This window comes from Leptinotarsa decemlineata, unplaced genomic scaffold (assembly GCF_025532065.1).
Source record: "Leptinotarsa decemlineata unplaced genomic scaffold, Ldec_3_MD MMD2_P_RNA_scaffold_2, whole genome shotgun sequence".
NCBI lineage: Eukaryota > Metazoa > Arthropoda > Insecta > Coleoptera > Chrysomelidae > Leptinotarsa > Leptinotarsa decemlineata.
Window position 1 is genome coordinate 14,867,885 of NW_027412529.1, and position 21,585 is coordinate 14,889,469.

Sequence of the window (21,585 nt, forward strand, 5' to 3'; positions counted from 1 at the left end):
CTGTTAGAGCGCTTTGGAAAATATTGTGACAGTTTCTTTATAATACAAACTCAATGAGAACTCAGCCTTTTTTCCCAAAAAAACATTATTTTCATTCTTCGACCTTGGATGGATTTATTATAAGTGGACAAGATGTACATATTTGTATCAGCCATAAAATATAATAATAATATTAATAAATGGTCTTTATTTTACGTGGCGGAGTTTAGCAAAGACCTACTCTTCCACTCAACCATGTTCGAAAAAAAAAGAAACATTACAAAAAATAAATGGCAATTTCAGGACAATAGTAAAATAAAATACAAATGTTTATGTTTGGATCACTGTTTGCTGAGCAATTCAGTTTTAAGTTCACTTTTGAATAGCGGTAGTGATGAATTTTTCAAAGATTCACTGAATGAATTATACATTGTTACAGCATGATACGTGAAGGATCGTTCATAGATGGTGCTGTTATGATTCGGAATGTATAAATTATTGTTGAATCTAAGGTTTCTTGAGTGTATCTGATGTCTGAGAAGGAGTTTATTTACCAAATAAGTGGGTTGTTGTGTTTTTATCAGTTTGTGAATGAAACAGGCGAAATGCAATTCTCTTCTATTTTGCATTTATGTTTCAGTTCCTCTGATGAGGTGATATTTGCTACTTGTATCGAATCCATCATGAACCAGTCAATAGGTGAACTAGTTCATTCATATGCGGATACATAAGAGAGATCTGAAAAATCATCACAAAGAGCTTTCGTGGAGTTACCTAGTTTCAGAAAACACAGAATAAAAAAAATTCAACCCTTTCATTGTTATCCTTTTCCCACCTAAGCTGATGCTCCCTCGCAACGTAGCCCAAAATATCAGGTCTATCGTCTTTCAGAAACCATTGGATGAGTTTGTTTTGGGAGTTTTCGTTTTTCACTTCTCTTTACCTATTTAATGTGTAAGTCTTTTTCACAAGTTTCACGCGAAACTATGTAGTTTCTCATGACGTAGAAAATGTTACTGAAACCGAATTTTGTTACACATATACGATAAATACTTACTGACAATTTCCCAGTTTTCCTAGTCCCAACCCAATAATCACACCTATGAAAGGGCTCCATCCACCATTTACTCTCCTGAAAACAGTTTTTAAGAGCTCATAAGAACGATATTAGGATCTGCATTGAGTGGCAAATAGAGTGATTTTGCTCAAAATCCCGATACGATATAAAAATAATAAAAACATAACCTGTACCACAAAAAAAGGATATTTCATCATAAGATATTCTGTAGAAACATACCCACTCATAATACAACAAAGAGCAGAATGGTTACCATAAGTAACAATTTCATTTCACCAAATCACGTAACAATACAGAGCACTATATGTAATGAATAAATTCATTTTCCACGTTATTAGCCATCTCCAAGAAAAACCCTGAAACACGTCGAATCATGTATTCGAAAAGACACTCTGTGACATAAAAAAATTCCCCCTTCTTCACCCCCCTCAACGTGACAGCCACCCCCCCCCATTTTTTTTAAATACAAAAGGGAGTCAAGTGCATGCCTCAAAAAACAATTGAATAAATTGTGTTATCTAAATCATTTATTAAAGCGGTAGTAGTCAATGTGCAACTAATGAAAGTCTTCAGATCGAAAGTTCAAACTGACAGCCATTTGTTTCTTGATAATGATAAAGGCGTTGCTGAAAGTTATCAACAACATCTTGAATGGTTTCGGGAGTGATACATTCTATTTCTTCTCTCTAAAACCCAAAGTATACGTCTATTGACGTATACTTTGTGTTTTAGGTAACCCCACAAAAAGTAGTCAAACGTTGTCATGTTGGGAGAACGGGCTGACCACTCTATGGCCAGCCCGTCTACCAATCTATCTGTTGGGAACAACTTCATTCAGATATGCACGAACGTCAGCTGCAAAATGTGGTGGAGCACCATCTTGCTGATACCAGATACTCTTATCTATTTGATTCGGATTATCATTATCTGGAAAAAGTTTTATCAGCGTTGGAACTGAAAAATTAGTCAAAAACTTCAAGTACCGTTCACCGGTCAATGTTTCGTTGAAAAAATATGGTCCAATTATGCGATTATTTATAATTCCTGCCCAAACATTTACTTTTCTGGGATATTGAGTGTGGGCCTCCATCATCCAATGGGGATTTTCTCGGCTCCAATATCGATAGTTCTGTCTGTTGACGGTTCCATTAAAAAAAAAGTTGACTCGTCGGAAAACAATATGTTTTTCTTAAACGAAGGATCCCGCAAAACTCAGTTCTGCGACCTGGATCGTCTTCGTTGAGTTCATGAACCACTTGTACTTTATACGAGGTGATAGTTTTCACTTTCAAAAACACGCAATATCGAACTTTGACTTACGTCGTAATCGGCGGCAAGTTGTCGGGTAGGTTTATGTGGATTCTCCTCGATGTCTACCAAAATATCGAATTTCTTTCCATCCATCTTCTGCTTGGTTTTGAAATATCTTGGACAGTCCCAAATTCACAGGAAATTTCGTTTCTATTCTACTAACGGTAGATTGAGAAATGTGATGATCAGGATATTTATTATTGAAAATTTTACTTACATTCTTCTGGGTTCTAGTTTTGTCCCCACATCCTAGTAGTTCAGTCAAATGAGACATTGCTAGAACTCTTAGCCTATTGTCTGAAAGTAATACTGAACAAGAAACACAAACAACAACTGAAAAACTGTTTATCTTCAGCAAGTTCACAGAATATATACAATTTTTTACTCAACTGTCACGGCTGACAAACAACCGTTGGTGAAAGCACAAAAAAATTGAAGGTGCATGGCATATTGTACAACGGACGGATTCAATGGAATACCTACGTGATACCTCTCAACACTTTGAATTTTTTGTTTCATTATGAGGCATGCACATAAAGAAAATTGAATACCCTTCAAAATGAGATACCATTTGACCCCCTTTTGCATTTAAAAAATTGGGGAGTGGCTGTCACGTTGAGGGGGTGAAGGAGGGGGGATTTTTTTTATGTTACAGAGTGTCGTTTCAAATACATAATTCGGCGTGTTTCAGGGTTTTTCTTGAAAATGGATAATAACGAAAATGAATTTATCCGTTACATATGGTGCTCACTATATATCCTAAGACTGAATCAAAAATGGTAAGACGCCCAGTTTTTGCGCCATCCCGTTTGTGATGGTTCAGTCTCCACCGGGGTCCTAGAAACGAAATTTTTTGTCGAACAGTGCGTTCCTCAACACTATCAATGCCAAATGCCTAGTTGATTTTCAGGGCTGTTTTGACAGCGCTTTAGTTTAATTCGAATTCGTAGAAAAAAATTGGTCAAAAATTGCTCAACGAGATGAGATATCAATAAGCTGAGAAAAAACAAATATCAAAATTTGGTAAAAAATGAATAGTGTTAATATATGGAGTACAAATTCCACTAAAGATCAGTATGTACCACAATGCAGTGAATTGAACATTCATTGAGGTATGTGGCTACAAAAACACATAAAATTATAACGGACAAACCTATATTAATCTATATCAACAACATATATTGAATAATATCATTATCAAATGTGAAAAAAGAGAAATGGAAATTATTATGTTTTTATACCACTTGTATTATCAAATATCTCTCCAGCTTCCAGAACAAGATTCCACTCTGAAACCTGTAATGGTATGGATCCATGGAGGAGGATTTTTTTTGGGTTCAAATAGTACAAAACTTTACGGCCCTGAATATATAATTACGAAAGATGTCGTGCTTGTGACTATCAACTATCGTCTAGGATTCTGTGGCTTTCTCACTTTGAAAGATTCTTCATTGGAAGTACCTGGAAATGCTGGATTGAAGGATCAAGTGTTGGCACTGAAGTGGGTGCAAAGAAACATAAAACACTTCAATGGCGATCCAAATAATGTCACTATTTTCGGTAAGTGAAAATGATTTGAAAGGAAATCGATTATTTTTTGTTATTATTCCTTTTCCTAACCTATCTGAAGAAAGACAAATGCCTGCATGCTGCTCAATTTCAATACAAAATACAATGTTCATCAATCCTATAGTCTCAAATGATCTCAAAAGTTTGTCTATAGAAACTGAATGTCATGGGGATATTTATTAGGCTAATTTTATGGATGATTCAGGGGAAAAACTGTAAAGGCCTGTTGATTTTTCAACGTCACTGAATAAATACTTCTTTCAGACATATGTCATTCATTTAACACCTATCAAAAATGGTTTTCACGGTGATACCTTCCAGATCTGAAACAGGTTCCAAGTATATCATCAGAACCTGCTTCAGATCCGAAAACACTATCTGTTCAGCCTCACGAAAACCAGGCAATCAAACGCGGGCTGCGATTCCAAGAATTGCATTTTCCGAATATCAGGTCATGATTGAACTCATCAACATAACATTGATGAAGTTCAACTCAGTGCACTTCGAACTTCACTGTTTAAGACCTCTTTCACTTAAAGAATTGCGTTTATATGCAATAAATCACCAGCGACTCAAATACAACGTGATTCACTAATTTCGCACAGGCACCGCTCTTAAAGCGCCTTAAAAAAAATTTCCCGTAGTGCTTGTGTTCTGCCTTAGAAAAAAAAATACGCAACATATGGAAACCTGTAATCAAGTGAAAAATAGCCAGCTCCCGCTAAAACCGGTGAAGCGCAGAGAGGTAAGAAGAGACGATGAAAGCACTTGAATAACCTGTAAATATTCATCTCTCGGAGGAATAAGTTCAGTCATCATATGAAGACGATTGTTTATACTAAAGATCGAAACGTCGTGCAGTAACGTGGTTTGAAATTTTTTGATTGTTTTCTGTATTTTATTTAGTTTTAATTTCAGTTAAATTTCACATATTATGTTATTTTTATCGATTCTTTCAAGGATTTCAAATAATCTAATGCCATATTAGACAATAGAAGTTCGAATTATTAAAATGCAAGTTTATGATGCACGTAATATCTTCTTTCAAATACGCGCTATGAAGATATTCTGTTCCGATGAAGTTCACTCACATGTCATGTTTTTCTCAAATGTGTGTTTACTCATTGGTTAGAATCAGTAGACATTTTTGACACTTGCATATAAAGGTATATAATGTATTCATTAACTCCGATGATCGCTCATCGAGTATTTTCTGCTGAATTCATCACATAATCATCTAACAAAATCTTTGCGAAAGTTAATTTCATCCTTCCTCTTATTTAGGTTTATCAGTCACTATTGTTATCAGTGATACGCCAGTTGAACTTTTCCATAAATCAAGGTAGCTAGTGTCGTGTTTCGACACGTATACCTATACATCGAAAGAAACTGTATTATATTCCATTTCATCGTAAATACCGATTCCTATGGAATCGATATTACGATGAGAACAAGATATCATATTTGGACGTGAAAGTAGAATACACTTGTGGTGAACTTGATGTGTTGGAATTTGCTAGAACTTTTCAGATAATTATTATCTATTGTTACCTTCCTTAACAATTGTATCTGGGAAGCAATGAATCACATAACTCCATGTGTTTAAGTCAGTTGAAACAAAGAACAATCAAACCAAGAAGGTGATCTCATAGAAATATGAAGGGTGAAAGTTAACAATGAATTTGAAAAAAAAATTCTGAGGAAAGTGTTTAGACTTCCCATGGCTAGATGTTTGTTTCAGTTCTAATCAACTTGTGCTTTTGAAGTCACGGAAGTTATTCTATCATCCATGGATGTATATATTTCCATTTCAATGAAACGAACTTCTAACAGCAAACCTTAGTTCAACAAAGATTGCGAGCAAGCTGCTGCCTCCAAAAATGCCACGCCTATCGGCAGTGGCGTGAAAATCCCAGTGCCGGAAATCGAACAAGGTTTGTTATTGCTCGAAACAGCGGCAAACTTAGAATAAATTAAAGAAAATAATTGGGGATAAACTGTTTGCCAATCCCAACTGATCTAGAACTTTCTGATCGGTAGCTGAAGCAGTTAATCAAAACTTTACAAAATTCTCAATTTTACTGGCTAATCTACTGGCAATCTACTGGCTGAAAAATGTGTGTCCCACTTCACAAACGATTTTCTGGGAAATGCACCACCCACTATTCCCACACTAGAATCCACAATGCCGTCAATTACTTTTCGACAAGGTCTAGTCAGACAAATTTTGAAACAGCTTAATATCAACAAGGCGTCTGGTCCAGATGAAGTGCCCGTCATCGTATTCGAGAACTGCGCCAATGAATTCCCACAAGCATTTTGCAGATTTCTCAAACTCCCTTAGAAGGATGTGGTTTTTCATTCTTCTTGAAATATTGCTGGCGTTCAGCCTATTCCCAAAAAGGACAAGAACAATTTTCCATATAACTATCGACCAGTCGATTTGCTATCAGTGATATGAAAAATTATGGAGAAAGCCATAAACCACCATATCCTTGAATATTTGGAAGGCTTTACCATTTTGAGCAATTATCAATGTGGCTTTCGGAAACAATGATCCACAGGCGACCTTCTATCGTATGTCATCCATATCTAGAATACCGCAATCAGGAAACATAGAGAGTCAAGAGCTGTTGCGCTTAATTTTTCTAAAGCCTTCGACTATGTGTGGCATGAGATTTGCTGGCCAAACTTCGATGCTATAGCATCACTTTTGTGTATGGTTCTCCAGCTTCCTGAAAGAACATTTCCTGCGAGTGGCCGTCAATGGATACCTGGTATTCCCCAGGGGTCCATATTGTCTCCAACACTGTTTTAATTGTAAATCAATGAAGTATTGGAGAAACCAAGTATCCGATATATTGCTATGCTGACGACAGCACCCTTGTCTCGACATTTCATTTGTATTCCAGGACATCGGCTGTGGATGCATATCTTCACCGGCAGCAGGAGATTGCATATTTCAATGAGAATCTAGAGGTGATTTTGAAATGGGGTGAAAGTAACCAAGTTCAATTCAATGCCACGCAAACCCAGGCATCGATATAATAATATCGGGACAGACAATCTCGTTTTCTGCTTTGATAAGTTTGTTGGGGGTTGAAATGGACACCAATATGTCTTGGCACAATCATGTTGCAGAAATTGCAAAGGCTGCTTCTCAAAAGTTTGGAATACTGTTCCGAACTGGAAAATTGTACACAGCCCAGCAACTTTGTTGGTTTATAAAGCTCAGATCAGACCTTCTTTGGAGTATTGTTCTCAAGTATGGAGCTCCGTCTCTAAGCATACCCTGATGCTGCTGGATTCCATCCAGAGAAGAGTCATACACCTAATTGGAGATACGAGCATTACTTGCAACCTTGATAGTCTGGAACATGGGAGAAAAGTTGGAAATTTGTCTTTCTTCTATAGATACCTTCACGGGAGGTATTCAAGGAAATTGGCACATTTGATTCCACCAAGAGCGGTATATTTCAGGAATACGCGATGGACTATGGCTGCTAATAGTTTTGAGAATCAACTAAGTGAACTTCGAACTCCACTGTTCAATACCTCTTTCATTTGAAGAATTGCGGTTACATGCAATAAACTTCATGAGAATGTTTTTCCAAATGAATTCATTATCCAGCGATTCAAATCCAACGTGAATCTCTACTTTCACAGAGGCACTGCTCTTAGGGAGCCTCAAACTTTTCTGTAGTGCTTCAATCGCGAACAAAACGTGAGTTTGTTGAATGTAAGTGAATTAATTCCATAATTAATATTCAGATAGCGATTTCGAAGTTATCTCCAAATTGACTTTGTTTTTTATTATAAATCAAGTGTTCCAGTTCATCAGATATTTCATTAAAATAATTTGAATTATATTTACGTGAAGGTCATTGATAATTAGATAAAAGTAAAAATTTTTGTGTTATCGTTTAATAGTGTATTGCTGTATCAATCATTCGATGAAACTTCAAATGAAAACAGTTGAAGTTTTTATCAATTCAAAATATATCATCAGAAAGTTCAAAGTTTGGGTCCCAACTGAACTATGACCTGTTAAAAATAGTCTTTGTTGTGTTCCGAGAACTCGAAATCACATTGTTAATGACAATGATATACTAGTTAATTAATTATTGAGTTTCTATGGATAAGTTTCCAAAAATATAATACTGTACCTTATGAGTTTGCGGGCCTAATGACAAAATTTTAATTATTGAAAATTTTTTGTGGTGAAAATCAAAGTTTTTCTGAGGGTTTTCATTTTTCACAATATGAAAAAAAATGCAGGGAAAGCAAACTACTAGTTGATCCCAATAATTGTTAAAAGGTTGTTTCAAAAGTTTGAAAAAACATTTCAATCAGTGCAGGATGAAAATTATGTGCTTGAAAGTCGACTAAGGCCGTTATTGCCTGGTCCTGATTGGTGAAGGTTTTAACGGTGAGAAATCTATCGAAGTACTTGAAAAAGATGTTAGTCAGTTGGCGAAAGGTCTTGGGAACTTAGACGCTCAAATAATTCACTTTTCGGACCATGACTTGTGGAACGTGCGGACGGGCGTTGTCGTGGACCAGGATCCAACCCCTTCTGTTGACCAGTTCAAGCAATTGCTGATGCAGTTTTCGGTACATTTCATTCCTCACAATAGAATTCTGCTGTGATGGTTTGGCCGGATAGTAGAAATTTATAGTGAATCATACCAGCCGCTGATCACCATACAGCAACAATGGTCTTGTTTTGTGTGATTTTTCCTTTGGAAAGTGCCTGAGTGTCCAACCACTGCAAACCAACGTTGAATATCAACACTATCATTGTCACATGTCTGGTTGATTTTTCGAGTTGTTCCGGTAGAGCTTTGGTTCAATTTGGAGTCGTAGAAAAAAATTGGCCGAAAATCGCCAGACATCATATAGTACTGACATGAAAAGAGGCTGAGAATTGAGTCTTCAGATTTAAAAATCAAAGTTAGTAGGAGGAGGAAACGAAAAGACGGGAATTTGAAAAAAGAATATATTTTAGATTACAGGATAAATTCGAAGAGATTGGAACTGGTAAAGTTCCACACCATCTTTCTGACCTAATCTAAAATGATTGCAAGTTCTTCCAGTACATTCGGTTGAATCACAACAAATTTAACAACAAAACGAACATGTAATAAACGAACTACCTATTTGAACTCATGCCTTTTTGTCAAGCACATTGTTTGCGAATGTGGAATTGGTCTTCCCAATACTATGTTCTTTCATTCTTTGGAAAAATATTTTTTCCGTTTTGCTGATACGAAATTTTGGGCAAGAACCACATGTTAAACGATGGGTTGTAAAAAATTGCAAGATTGCAGATAATTCATTGAATCATTGAAACCCCTTCCTGTGGTGGATTTAATTGATCGGTGGATGGAAATAACAAATTCGACAAACTGCCCGTCCGCCTATCTGTACCCGTAGAATAGACTGAGATATATATGTAGAATAAATACAAGGCTATTTACTAGATACTATAGATTTAAAGAAACAATTGAGCAAAATATGACTATATGATGAATACCTTAGCAGCACAAAGGCTGCTGATCGTGTTATATAGTACGTAAGGCACTTCTATAACATTTTCATTCACTCTTCTTGTTTTCAAGTAGTTGAAATTTGCAGAACATCGTCCATAGGCTTTCAATTCCATTTATAGCAATAATCGACCTTTTGGTAAATTTCATTTGTTCGCACTTCCATTGTCTAATATGATATGAATTGATTTGAAATCCCTGAAAGAATCTATGAAAAATTTAAAGTCTTAGCTGCGAAATAACAATTATATTGAGCAAAAAACTGAAATTACAATGAAATGAAATACAAGCAAAAAATCAAAAAATTGAACTGTCAACACGAGATGAAAATTAAAAATTAAAAGATTTTAAGCCAAGTTACTTAGCTTAAAATCACAGGGTATCTGGTAAATGCAATTCTTGGAGTCGCAGTCCGTGTTTGGGGATCTTGAAGATCGAAACAGAAATGACATTAGGAGCGGCATTGAATAGCATTAATAACAAACACAGGTAATTTTACGAATGACTTGAAACTTGTGAAATCAATACGCAGTAAAATTAACGAAAATGATGTTATATTGATTAGAGCAGATAAAGGCAACATTGTGGTGGCTATTGACCGAAATGACTATGACAACAAAACCCGTGATTTCTTGAATTTAGGAAATTTTTAAATGCTTAAACATATTCCAACTAATTCGTTCCGAAGAGAAGTGAAAGATTTTTTGAAAAATTCAAAAATACTTTTTACTGAAAGGGAAAAGTTCAAATTAACATTGATGAACCCCCAAATGCCCAAATTATATTCATTCATGTAACTACACAAACAGAGTTATCCAATTAGACCAGTGGTTTCCTTTGTCACTGCACTATCAGTTAAATTATCAGAAAGGCTAATCAATATCATCTTGAACCATTGTAACTTCTAACCAAAATTCAGTCTACGGAATTCATATGACTTAATCAATAAAATAAAGAACATACCTCTACCAAACAATGCAAAATTACTATCCTTTGATGTGCAGATCTATTTCTCATCTATTACTTTAGTAATAGAATTATTACTCATGATGCACTGTTTGGAACCTCTGGTGTAGTAATGGATATTACTGGAGTTTTTTCCCAACACCAAATCGTTATTTTTCACACCTCGATACGTGTTTCGATCACCAAGTAATCACCTTCAAAGAGGAAGATTTTTTTATTCTTCCTCTTTGAAGATGATCACTTTGTGATCGAAACACGTGTCGAGGTGTTAAAAACAAGGATTTGATGTTGGGATAAAACTCCAATAATATTAATACAATTATTAAATGAAAATAAAGTGAACCCAATAATAAAACGAAAAATAATTGACCTTCTGTCGTTATGTCTCAAACAAAATAATTTTCAATTCAACAACTATTCCTCCTCAAAAGGTTTAATTATGGAATATCCATTAAGCCCCTTACTTGCAGAAATTTTCATGGAGAGAAGTCGTTCTTTAAACATCCTGTGATTAGGAATTTCTTGTATTGGTATAGATATGTGGATGACGTTTTGGTATGTTTTACATGTACTGAGAGGCAATTAGATACTTTTCATAGGGATATTAACAAAATTCATGAAAACATTAAATTCACTATTGAAATAGAAGCAGACAACTCAATCAATTTCTTGGACCTAACAATTAGTAGAATGAATAACAAACTTGATATTTCAATTTATCACAAACAGTCCTATACGGATATTACTATACATTACGATTCTACCCATCCTTATCAACACAAAGTAGCAGCTTATAATAGCATGATTTACAGATCAGTCAATGTTTCTCTTTCAATAGATAATTTCGATAAAGAACTTATATCATCAAGCAAATTGCGGTTAACAATGGGTTTAAAGCCGAATTAATAAACAAAATACGTGCCAAGAAAGTCTACGAAAAAGCGATTCAAGACGTTTTTTCTATTGATAAGGTAGATATTCGATATTATAGAGCTTTAACGTATTTTGGGCAACCAACAGAAAAAGTGGCTTCATTTTTGAGGAAACGAGATATTAAAATTGCATATAGAACAAGTAATACGTTAAGAAGTTAGTTAAAAATAATAAAAAACAAAACATCCAAATTCGAGAAATCAGGAGTATATAAATTAAAGTGTGGAACGTGCCCTAAGGCATATATTGGTCAAACTGGCAGGACATTTAGGAATCAAATCGAGGAACATCATACGAGCTATGTAAATAAGAAATCAAATTCAATATATTCAAATCATCTTCTAGAATAAAACCATATCTTCAACAAAGAGTTCGAAATTTTGCATATAGAAAATAAAGGTTTGGAACTGAATCATTTGGAAGCAATGGAAATTAATAAACTAAAAAATTCAAACATTCTAACGAATGATAAACTACATTTGAATAGATCACCATTATTGACTTTGTTTTCTTAAAAATCGAGAAAGAATTATTATTGATGTAGTTGTGAGGTAATATGCTTCAGGTGATCATAATTGAACAGGTACAAGGTTCAGGTCATTTTTTGGAGGTAGTCTCGATTATGGTTACCTGTAGTATATAAATATAATTGTAAGAACAACTTGATGTAGATATCACTTGAAAAAGCTAATGTCTTAGCGAAACATGTTGTGATATATTGTGATATATTTTTCAAATAGAGTTTGTGGAGATCAAATCGTGGGATGTAGTATTTGAAAAAAGATATAACATATTAGACAATGGAAGTCCGAACTGATGAAATGCACCACTAAACATTGTCACACACCTTAAAACAAATAATTGACCCTGATTCGAATTTTGAATCAGATGTAATATTTTTTTATTCTCTGTTATATAATTACAATTTTTTATTGAATCTTCAATATCTCTCTGAGCTTTGCTGCCCCCAAAACATTCTTGAATGTTACTACTTTTTCTTTACTTGAATAATTGAGTAAATCAAGTAGTTCATCAAATTTTTTGTTTATTTTATTAGTTCCATATATATCCAAATACATCAGATATAATTTCAGTACAGAGTTTCAGATGCTCGACAATAAAAATGAAGGCTGTCGTATAAACCAGTTAGTGGTAACTGTAAGCACATTGGGTTACTGTAATCTGACTGAAGGAATTTAACAAGTTTCATAAAAAAAGCATACAACAACGCAACCTGGCTGATTCGTTTAATTAGAGTTTGCAAGATACAAGACAATCTTTATGGAAAATTCATTTCACTAGCGTCTTACTTGGGGAAAGTCAAATTTTTCCATTCATTAATGCTTGAAAAGGTGACACGCCGTTATAAATAATCGTTTTATGTATCTCAATACTGTACATTTTCTGAAAATAAACTATATATCATGATTTTCAGGTGAAAGTGCTGGAGCTGCTTCGGTTCATTATCTCATTTTATCACCCTCAGCAAATGGTCTTTTTCACAAAGCCATCTTACAAAGTGGGGCTGTCTTAAATTCTTGGACTAGGTCGAACTTCGATATCTTTGATCTCATGAAATTTATTGGAAGAGAAGTAAATGATGAGAAAGAAGCCTTGGAAATTTTGAAAGCAATGTCCGAGGAGGACTTATATATTTTACAGGAGGATTATTTGAATGTGAGTCGATTATTGAATGATTGAATCAATTTTGAAAAACCAGTTGAAATGAAATTAAAAATGTGTTAGGTTTTATGTTTTAAAAAAAATTGTGTCCGTAGGAGTATGTCCCCGGTAGAATATTATTTCAAAATTTTCAAGAAATATCGTTGTGCATTTATATTTATATATATATATATATATATATATATATATATATATATATATATATATATATATATATATATTCCAATTTAAGATCCACCGGTAGCCAGCTGTTTCAGCCAATTGGACAGAAATTTGGGAAGCTAACCTGAAATGCCATCGGAAAACGAGTCCACATGTTTCTAGAAATGATATGAAATCGAAAAAGGTTAAAGTCAAGCTGCTGGAAAATAATTCCATGAAAATCAAAAGATAAATAGATGAGTACTATTCTGGTACCGGATAGGTGGTCCTCGATTGAAGACAAAATGTGAATACCAAAAAAACGTACTTAATAAAAATAACTGCGTGAACGCAAGCGAGACATAATTGGAACCACCTATTGGTGTGACACCCGAGTCAACTTGCCAAGTTCTTATGTCAGTATTGGTGGTTTGACCACTAGTTTCCCAAATTTCTGCGGTAGCAGAAACTAACCTGAAATGCAAGTTGACTTAGGTGTCATACCAACAGGTGGTTCTACTTATGTCTCGCTTGCGTTTACGCAGTTATTTTTATTAAGTACCTTTCTTGGTCTTCAATCGAGGACCGCCTACCCGGTACTGACGATGCCCAATAGGCTGAAACAGCTGTCTACGGGTGACTCTTAATTGGAATCAATATGGGAATGACCGAAATAGTACTCATCTATTTATCTTTTCAAGATAGAAGTTAAGCAAGCTAAACACCTTTCCCTTCACTGCTAGTTTGTGTTCATCTCTGCGTATGTTGATTCGTCTGGTACTTCATACACTCCTTGTGACTCCAGTGGTATCTGATCCTTCGGATTACGGAGCATGGACCTTATTGTCCGTACGAATGAAGTTGATATGTTGTGTCGGCTAATGATTTTGCTGATTTTGTCTGTTGTTCCTGCAATAAATGGTAGTGTGGTTGCTATGACCGGTGTAACTCGACTACCAAAACAGGTAGTCGAGCAAACACAGGTAGTGGAGGCAATGTAAATGGGAACATCCATCCCTATATATTGAGTGTAAGGACAGTCTACTTCCGAACAAACATCACTGTACCTATATAGTAGGTAGCGGATCGAGTAACATTTTCAATCTGTTACAGGAGACTGAAATTCACGTAAACAGGATGTCCCAAAGACATCCTTTGGAAGTACTATGAATATACATTCTTGTCCAAAAGGATATCTCGCGGACATCTATTTCCGTTCAAGGAATATCCATGAGGTATATTATAGAATGGAGACATTTTTGAATATCAAGTTGATATCAATCCTATATATGAAATGATGTACGAACATGTTTATTCAGATATTCACTGTACACGAAAAAAAGTCCGAAAGGATTCATTTGGATATCTTGTGAATAGAAATCTGTTGAAATACGACATCCATAATCAAGAGATGAATATTATACTAAATGGTATAATTCATTCCACTGATACTTGATACTCCTTCATGACAAACGAAAACATGATAAACGAAATCATTATAGCCTATGTGGAATTGGCCGCGGTGGTAGTGCGCCCGACTCACGATCGGAAGACCGTGGGTTCGATTCCCACCTCGACCAGGTATTTTTCTCGAGAGAATTTATCTGGTTGAAGCTGTAATGATTTCGCAACCGTGTTAGGAATCACACGTTAAAAGGTAAGACCTCGTTAGTCCTTAGCTCGCACAAGTTTCTCAACTTCTGAGAGTTGTCGTTCGTATGGAGGCGACAGCTGATTAATGGAAAAACAGATTTTAAACAGATTTTCCATACGAGATATGACAAACAATGAATAAAGTTTGAGTAATTATATTGATATGAAGAATTGTTTCAAGAAATGGCATGGTCCATAGGAATGTGAAACACGGTATTAGAGAGCCAATCATGAAAAATGAGAACTTAAACTTCCTATATTTTTAAACCACTCGTATTCGTAACTAACGTTACTAAAATTTCGTCCTAGAAGGACATTATCAAACAATGTACACCCTGACATACCTATACAATTAATGTCTGAATCGGAAGCGTAAGTACGAATATGGAAAACTGATGAAGTTTGGTTGATTGATGGACTGAAATAATATCTGTTTGAAAAAAAATCTGTTTAAAATCTGTTTTTCCGGTAACCAGCTGTCGCACCCCTACGAACGACAACCCTCAGAAGTCGAAACTTGTGCGAGCTAAGGATTAACGATCTTACCTTTCAACGTGTGATTCCTAACGCGGTTGGATGATAGCAAGTGAAAATTGATCGTTCAAACTGGGGCTTGAACCACCGACCAACACGGCAGTCAATTCGAGTGAGTGAACAAAGCACTCACATCGAACCGCCTGGCTACCGACCGAATTAGCTCATGCTCAAACGAAGATTCACCCAAACCAGAGGCGAGAAAATCACACATGGATGAATCTAATATATCGTTGATAAAGTTTGCTCCGGTCAATAAGGTGGCACTACGAATAATCTAAAACTTTAATATTGGCCAGTCAAATGAAATTCTTTCAATATGCCAGTATGTCTGCCGTTGAGGGTATTCCTGAAGATGGTACACTGGTACGGTTCCAAAATCACACTCTTTAGTCTGGATGGCTATACGCTACTTGAGAGAATCAGGAAAACGTCTCCCAGCTGGTGAACATTTTGAATATAGTGGAAAGCATTATACAAAATTATGAAATTTGACCCTTCCACCATGGTCCATTTCATTCCGGTCGTAACAGCCTATTTTATTTTACTGAAGGATCACACTGATTATCCTAGGACGATAATTATCACCTGCCTCATTTCTTTCCTTCCTCTCAAAATATAAGTTCATTCCCAGATTTTAAAACCTGGATTATGTTTTTCCTCAGACAAAACCTCCAGGCGGAAGTATAGGGCCCGTGATTGAAAAACCCAACCCAACAGCCTTCCTGACAAAAAATCCATTTGAGATAATGATTTCTGGGGATTACAACAAAGTTCCAATGATAATGGGCTATACTTCAAATGAGGGTTTGTTGTTCTCATTCGCAAATAAGTTGTTCGGAAGAGAAGGTCGTGAGTCATCAGAAAAACCGAGTTTGGAAGATTTCATTCACCCAGAAATGAAAATAGAGAAGGGATGCCCTACAAGCAAAGTTATATGCAAAAAATTGGAAGAATATTACTCCCAGGAAGAGAACGCCAAGAATCCATTTATGGTATGTTTTATTCAATTTTCATAATCAAGAAAAACATTCGCAGGTTTTCCGTGTTATATATGTATATTTATTATGAATACCATTCTGAAATCATGATTTTTTCTGTCTGATTTTTTCGACACAAACAAACATAGCAATGTGAGAACTAGGGGAAGGCAGTCTAATATCGACCACCTAACATAAAGAATTTATGAAATGAATACGTGGTAACCAAAGACATATATATTGATGTGTATACTTTGACTGATGTTCAAAGAAGGTAAGTGAGCACAAATATGTTATGGAACCTTGTAATGGACGAGCTGCTATGTCTCCTGGACCGTAATGGGTATAAAGCACTGGGCTATGCAGACGACTTAGTCCTCCTAGTCCAGGGTAAATACAATAATGTAGTGAAGGAATGCATGCAGCAGGCCCTGAACATCATAACAAGATGGACTGAAGAGGAAGGGCTTAACATAAGCCCATCCAAATCGACCATAGTAGCATTCACCAAGAGGACTGAAATGGAGGGTCTCGGACCTCTAAAACTTCGAGGTGAAGAAATACAAGTGTCGGGGGAGGTTAAATATCTGGGAGTAATCCTAGACTCCAAACTGACCTGGAACCAACACTTGGGCAGGATAAAGAGGAAAGCGGAGGTAGCACTGATGCTCGCCAGACGCACCTATGGAAAAACATGGGGACTAAAACCAGACATGGTATATTGGCTATACACGATGGTGGTTAAACCTATGGTCTGGTGACCAAAGGTGAAGCAGGCGACCGCCATCAACAAACTAGGCAAGGTGCAAAGACTTGCATGTTTGGGAATGACGGGAGCAATGAGAACTACCCTAACAGCTGCATTGGAGACACTCCTGAATCTACATCCTTTACACTGTGTGATAATGGGGGAGGCCACGATGGGCCAATTCAGACTGGAAAACTCACCGAACTACAGAAGATCGGACCGAACAGAAATTCCGGAACAAGTGGGGGAGCACATATGGAATATGTGCACGGACCACATGACACCGAAGTACACCTTTAACACAAACTTCACGGCCAAAATCATAAGCCGTGAAGAGTGGAAGACCATTAGTCATCCCGAAAACATGTTTGGAAAAAACACCTGGTATACAGATGGGTCGAAGACCAAACATGGAACGGGAGCTGGAATATACCGAGCGGATAGAAATCTAAACTACAGCTATCCGCTAGGACTATACACATCCGTATTTCAGGCGGAAGTGTATGCTATCTTGCAGTGTGCAAGGCTTAATAAATTGAGACCTCAAAGAAATGAGCGGATCAATATTTTTACAGACAGCAAGAGCGCACTAGGGGCTCTGACAAACCCGAAGGTGACATCAAAACTGGTCTGGGAATGCCATGAAGAACTGAATGAACTTGCAAACAGGAACAAATTAACTTTGTACTGGGTGCCAGGGCATTCAGGAATCACAGGTAATGATAAAGCTCATGAATGCGCTAGACGCGGATTATCAACTTCATATATAGGTCCTCAACCAGCTCTGGGGGTATCAAAATCACTGGTACGAAACCAGATTAGGATATGGACCAATAAGAAACACACAGAGTACTGGACAAAAGTACCTGGCAACAAACACAGTAGAACCTTCATTGGGGAACCGCCCGAGAAAAGAACCGAAGAACTACTTCAATATAGTAGGGATCGGCTCAGAATAATTACAGGGTTACTAACCGGTCATTGTTCGCTCAGAGAACACCTGAATAAAATGGGGCTGTACAATGGAGACCTCAGCTGCAGATTATGCAACGAAGGGATAGAAACAGCTCTACACATCTTATGCGAATGTGAGGCACTGAATCACAGGAGGCAGGCAATATATGGACGTATGAAATTACGTCCAGAAGAATATGACGAACATCCAACACGGAACCTGTATAAACTAGTACAGGGAACGAGACTGATGGAATGGGTGTCATGAGAAGATGGAAGAACAAACGCAATAAGCCCAAGAGGCTGCAGTGTTTCCTGGAGACTTGGACTAAATGGACAAGTCAGACAGCTCCCAAGGTACAAAAAAACAAAAAAATAACAATATACAAAAAGTTTTACTTTTACGAAAAATATTACCCGACCACTAATGAGAAATATTGACAATGAGTGGGAAAATATCGACCGAAATAAAAAAAAAAAAACTCAAAACTGAATGAATACCCTCGACTCGAAATAATTACATGATGAAAAGTATTTTGCATAATCTGCAGTTATACAAAACATGTGCCACATAATCTGCATCGCCATCATTCTTCATTATCTGCCCCATTTCTTTCAATTCTCCTTTCATCGTTGTCGAGGTGAGAATTTTCGATTTCTCTTTCTTTCTTTTGCTCTGTGTAGGTTAAGGTTTAGGTGTTGGATGTAATTCTTCGAATGTCCTGTCCTTGATCTTTACTGTTTTGTCTTCATCATCTGTAGCTTTATTATCATACACTTCTTGTAACTCGCAAGATGATTCGTCAGTTTCCGAAGAGAAGTCATTAGAATTTTTTTTGCCTCAATGGCTTTGTCGAATTAGGATTTGTTTTTTTCTTTCTCATGGAAGTGAAACCACTTGGACCAGCAAGTGAACTTGGGGTTGCGAAAGGTAAAGTGATTTCATCAATAATCGCAACTGGTATCACCATATTATCCTCGATAACAGTAGGTGAGTCAGGTATTGGAGTGAAATCTTCCTCTTCGAATACATTCCTATCTATCGGATATAGTCCTGTATTTTCAAAACTATTCATACCTTTTTCAATAGTAGCTACTCGGTTGTAGGCTTTAGCAAATAATTCTGCAATATCTGTAACAGCAATTGTTTCATAGTGATTATATGCAGATGTTAAGTCAAACGAAAAAGTCGCATCCAATGGATGAACCTCATGAGACGTGTGTGTGGAAAGAGAAACCATTATGATTCCATTTTCACGACAGTAATTATAGGATTGCAGAGTAGAATGTGAGGTGTGATTGTCTAAAATGAGCACGACGGGATCATCAGGGGAGGCTTTGACGAATTCACAAAACTGCTTTCACCATTTGGAAAATAATTCCTTGGTCATCCAACCGGACTTTGAACAGTGATAGATTGCGCCAACTGGATCATTTTCACGCAATCCCTCCTTCATTATTCTCGTTTCCCTCAGCACTTATACAGTAAACTACAGTAGTGGTTTGACTTCGCTATCCACTACTAATGGACCCCCAACTTGCTTTCTTCTTTTTGGTGCTAGAACACGAGACGGTTTGTGCACGATTGTTATCCCGGTCTCGTCCACATTGTGAATGCGGTCTGGGCGAAAACTGTATTTTTCCGTTAGTGTTGTCACATTTATATCTGCTTCATTAAAAGCCAGTACTCTATTCCCACTAGTCGCTTCTGGCTTTCAAGGACAATTGGGAATGTCTCCTTAGGAACCCATACAGCCATTTTTTTCAACATGTTTTTTTATTATCATTGAAGCTGTCTCTTATATTGTTTGATACAGCATATTCATATGCAACTTTCCGTATACTGTTAGTGTTAATCCATAGAAAAGGTTTGACAATTCAATTACATAATAGGATTGTAATCTTGTTCGACAGAAAATATTGGTTTTCTTCCTAACACAATTTTTTTAGCTGGAAACCGATTTCTTAGACGATCTTGCAGAGTACCATATGGAATCGAGTAGAAACTAGCTGCTTTTATATTTGAACAGGATTTTTGTTCAACCTCATTTAAGGATCGCTTCATCCACCTTTCTGTCCAGGAAGAACGGGTTGTATTTTTTATATAATTTCTTGTAAATGATACCAAAATTTCTTTTGAAAAACAAAGTGTACAATATCGACCACTGGTTGGGGTAATATCGACTGCCGTGATCGAGATTACTCGTTATAGACATCGAAGTATGTTTACACCAAATATAGTGTCTAACCTCAAAATTTTAACAATGCGAATGCCACAATAAATTAGGTTTGCTTTGGTTCACAATTCTATACAGTTCGATCATGCGCAGTTATTAAAATGTGTTTTGGTTCAGTTAGAACCTTTCTAGTATCGTCCACAAATTGTTTTGGTTTTCTCCGAACCGATTCGGAACTATTCCAGTACGGTAATTATAAGTTCGTAAATTTGCGTAGGGACCGGTCAGAACTTGCTCTTACGCACTAATAACATTTTTCATTTGCGTTATGGATTTTGGTAGTTACGTTTTCTTAATCTCATTTTTATCCGTATTTCAGTTGGTTTAGTTGGTGTTTCATTTGGTATTTTATCTACAATACTGTTCGTCTCCGGTAAAACAAAGAAACTCGGAGAGTTCATTGCGGCCTGTAAATAAGACAAAATTATATATCAACATTATTCTTATACCATAACAGATAGTCGTGAAATGTATGTAGCAATAATATTAATAATCATTAGTATTATCACATCTTTTACAATTCCAAAAATTTATTCTTGGCATGTTTTTGTCAAACTCATTAGTATAAGATTACAAGGAGAGGACAATATATTTTCAAATTAATTTTGGATAACCGGAGATAACGTCTTAGTTGATTCCTGTTACTCTCATTTTTTAAAAAACATCATCACACTTTAATTATACATTTGCTTAACTTTTTCACTCTTGTCTTTAAACTTAACTCGAAGCTCCAATGATCGTTATACCAGAGTAGAGGTACCTAACCTCCAATCTTTGTTTATACACTTGCCAGAATAATTTTTTTTTATATTTTGGTTTTTTACTTGTTGGGACCGTTCCAGAACTCTTCTGTGACTGTAATGTTCTGCGCATTGATTCGGCATCGATACGGGACGGTTCAATAACAGTTCGAAATACAGAACTTTAAACAAACACACTAATAATATTGGTTAGAACAAAATTTCAGAACAGTAACACAAAAAAAGTACAAACCTTATTTCCTCAGGCAAACAATTCGTGAAAAATCGGCGAAAAAACAACTTTATGTTATATTCATAGAACTGAACGTCTGACTGATCACATGGGTTTTCGGTAGTTTGGCAACTATGTCGCAAGGTGGTAGCACGTACGAGTATTAGAGTAGTGAAATCACGCTCTACTTTAGAAAAATTGTAGTGGTCGATATTGTCCGCTGCTCGATATTAGACCACCTACTCCTACACTTGAGTTTAGTAATTCCGATCAGTTCTGTGACTACTCTTCAATGTGA

At 36.2% G+C, this 21,585-nt stretch overlaps 1 protein-coding gene across 1 annotated transcript in view; it reads left to right on the top strand.

Moving 5' to 3' along the window:
- Positions 1 to 21,585, top strand: part of LOC111507903 (juvenile hormone esterase) — a 49,964-nt gene that overhangs the window by 17,851 nt on the left and 10,528 nt on the right. The window contains exons 3-5 of the mRNA XM_074184063.1: positions 3,637 to 3,928; positions 12,821 to 13,062; positions 16,062 to 16,391. Of these exons, the coding sequence (XP_074040164.1) occupies positions 3,637 to 3,928; positions 12,821 to 13,062; positions 16,062 to 16,391 (864 nt within the window). The remainder of the gene's footprint in view (positions 1 to 3,636; positions 3,929 to 12,820; positions 13,063 to 16,061; positions 16,392 to 21,585) is intronic.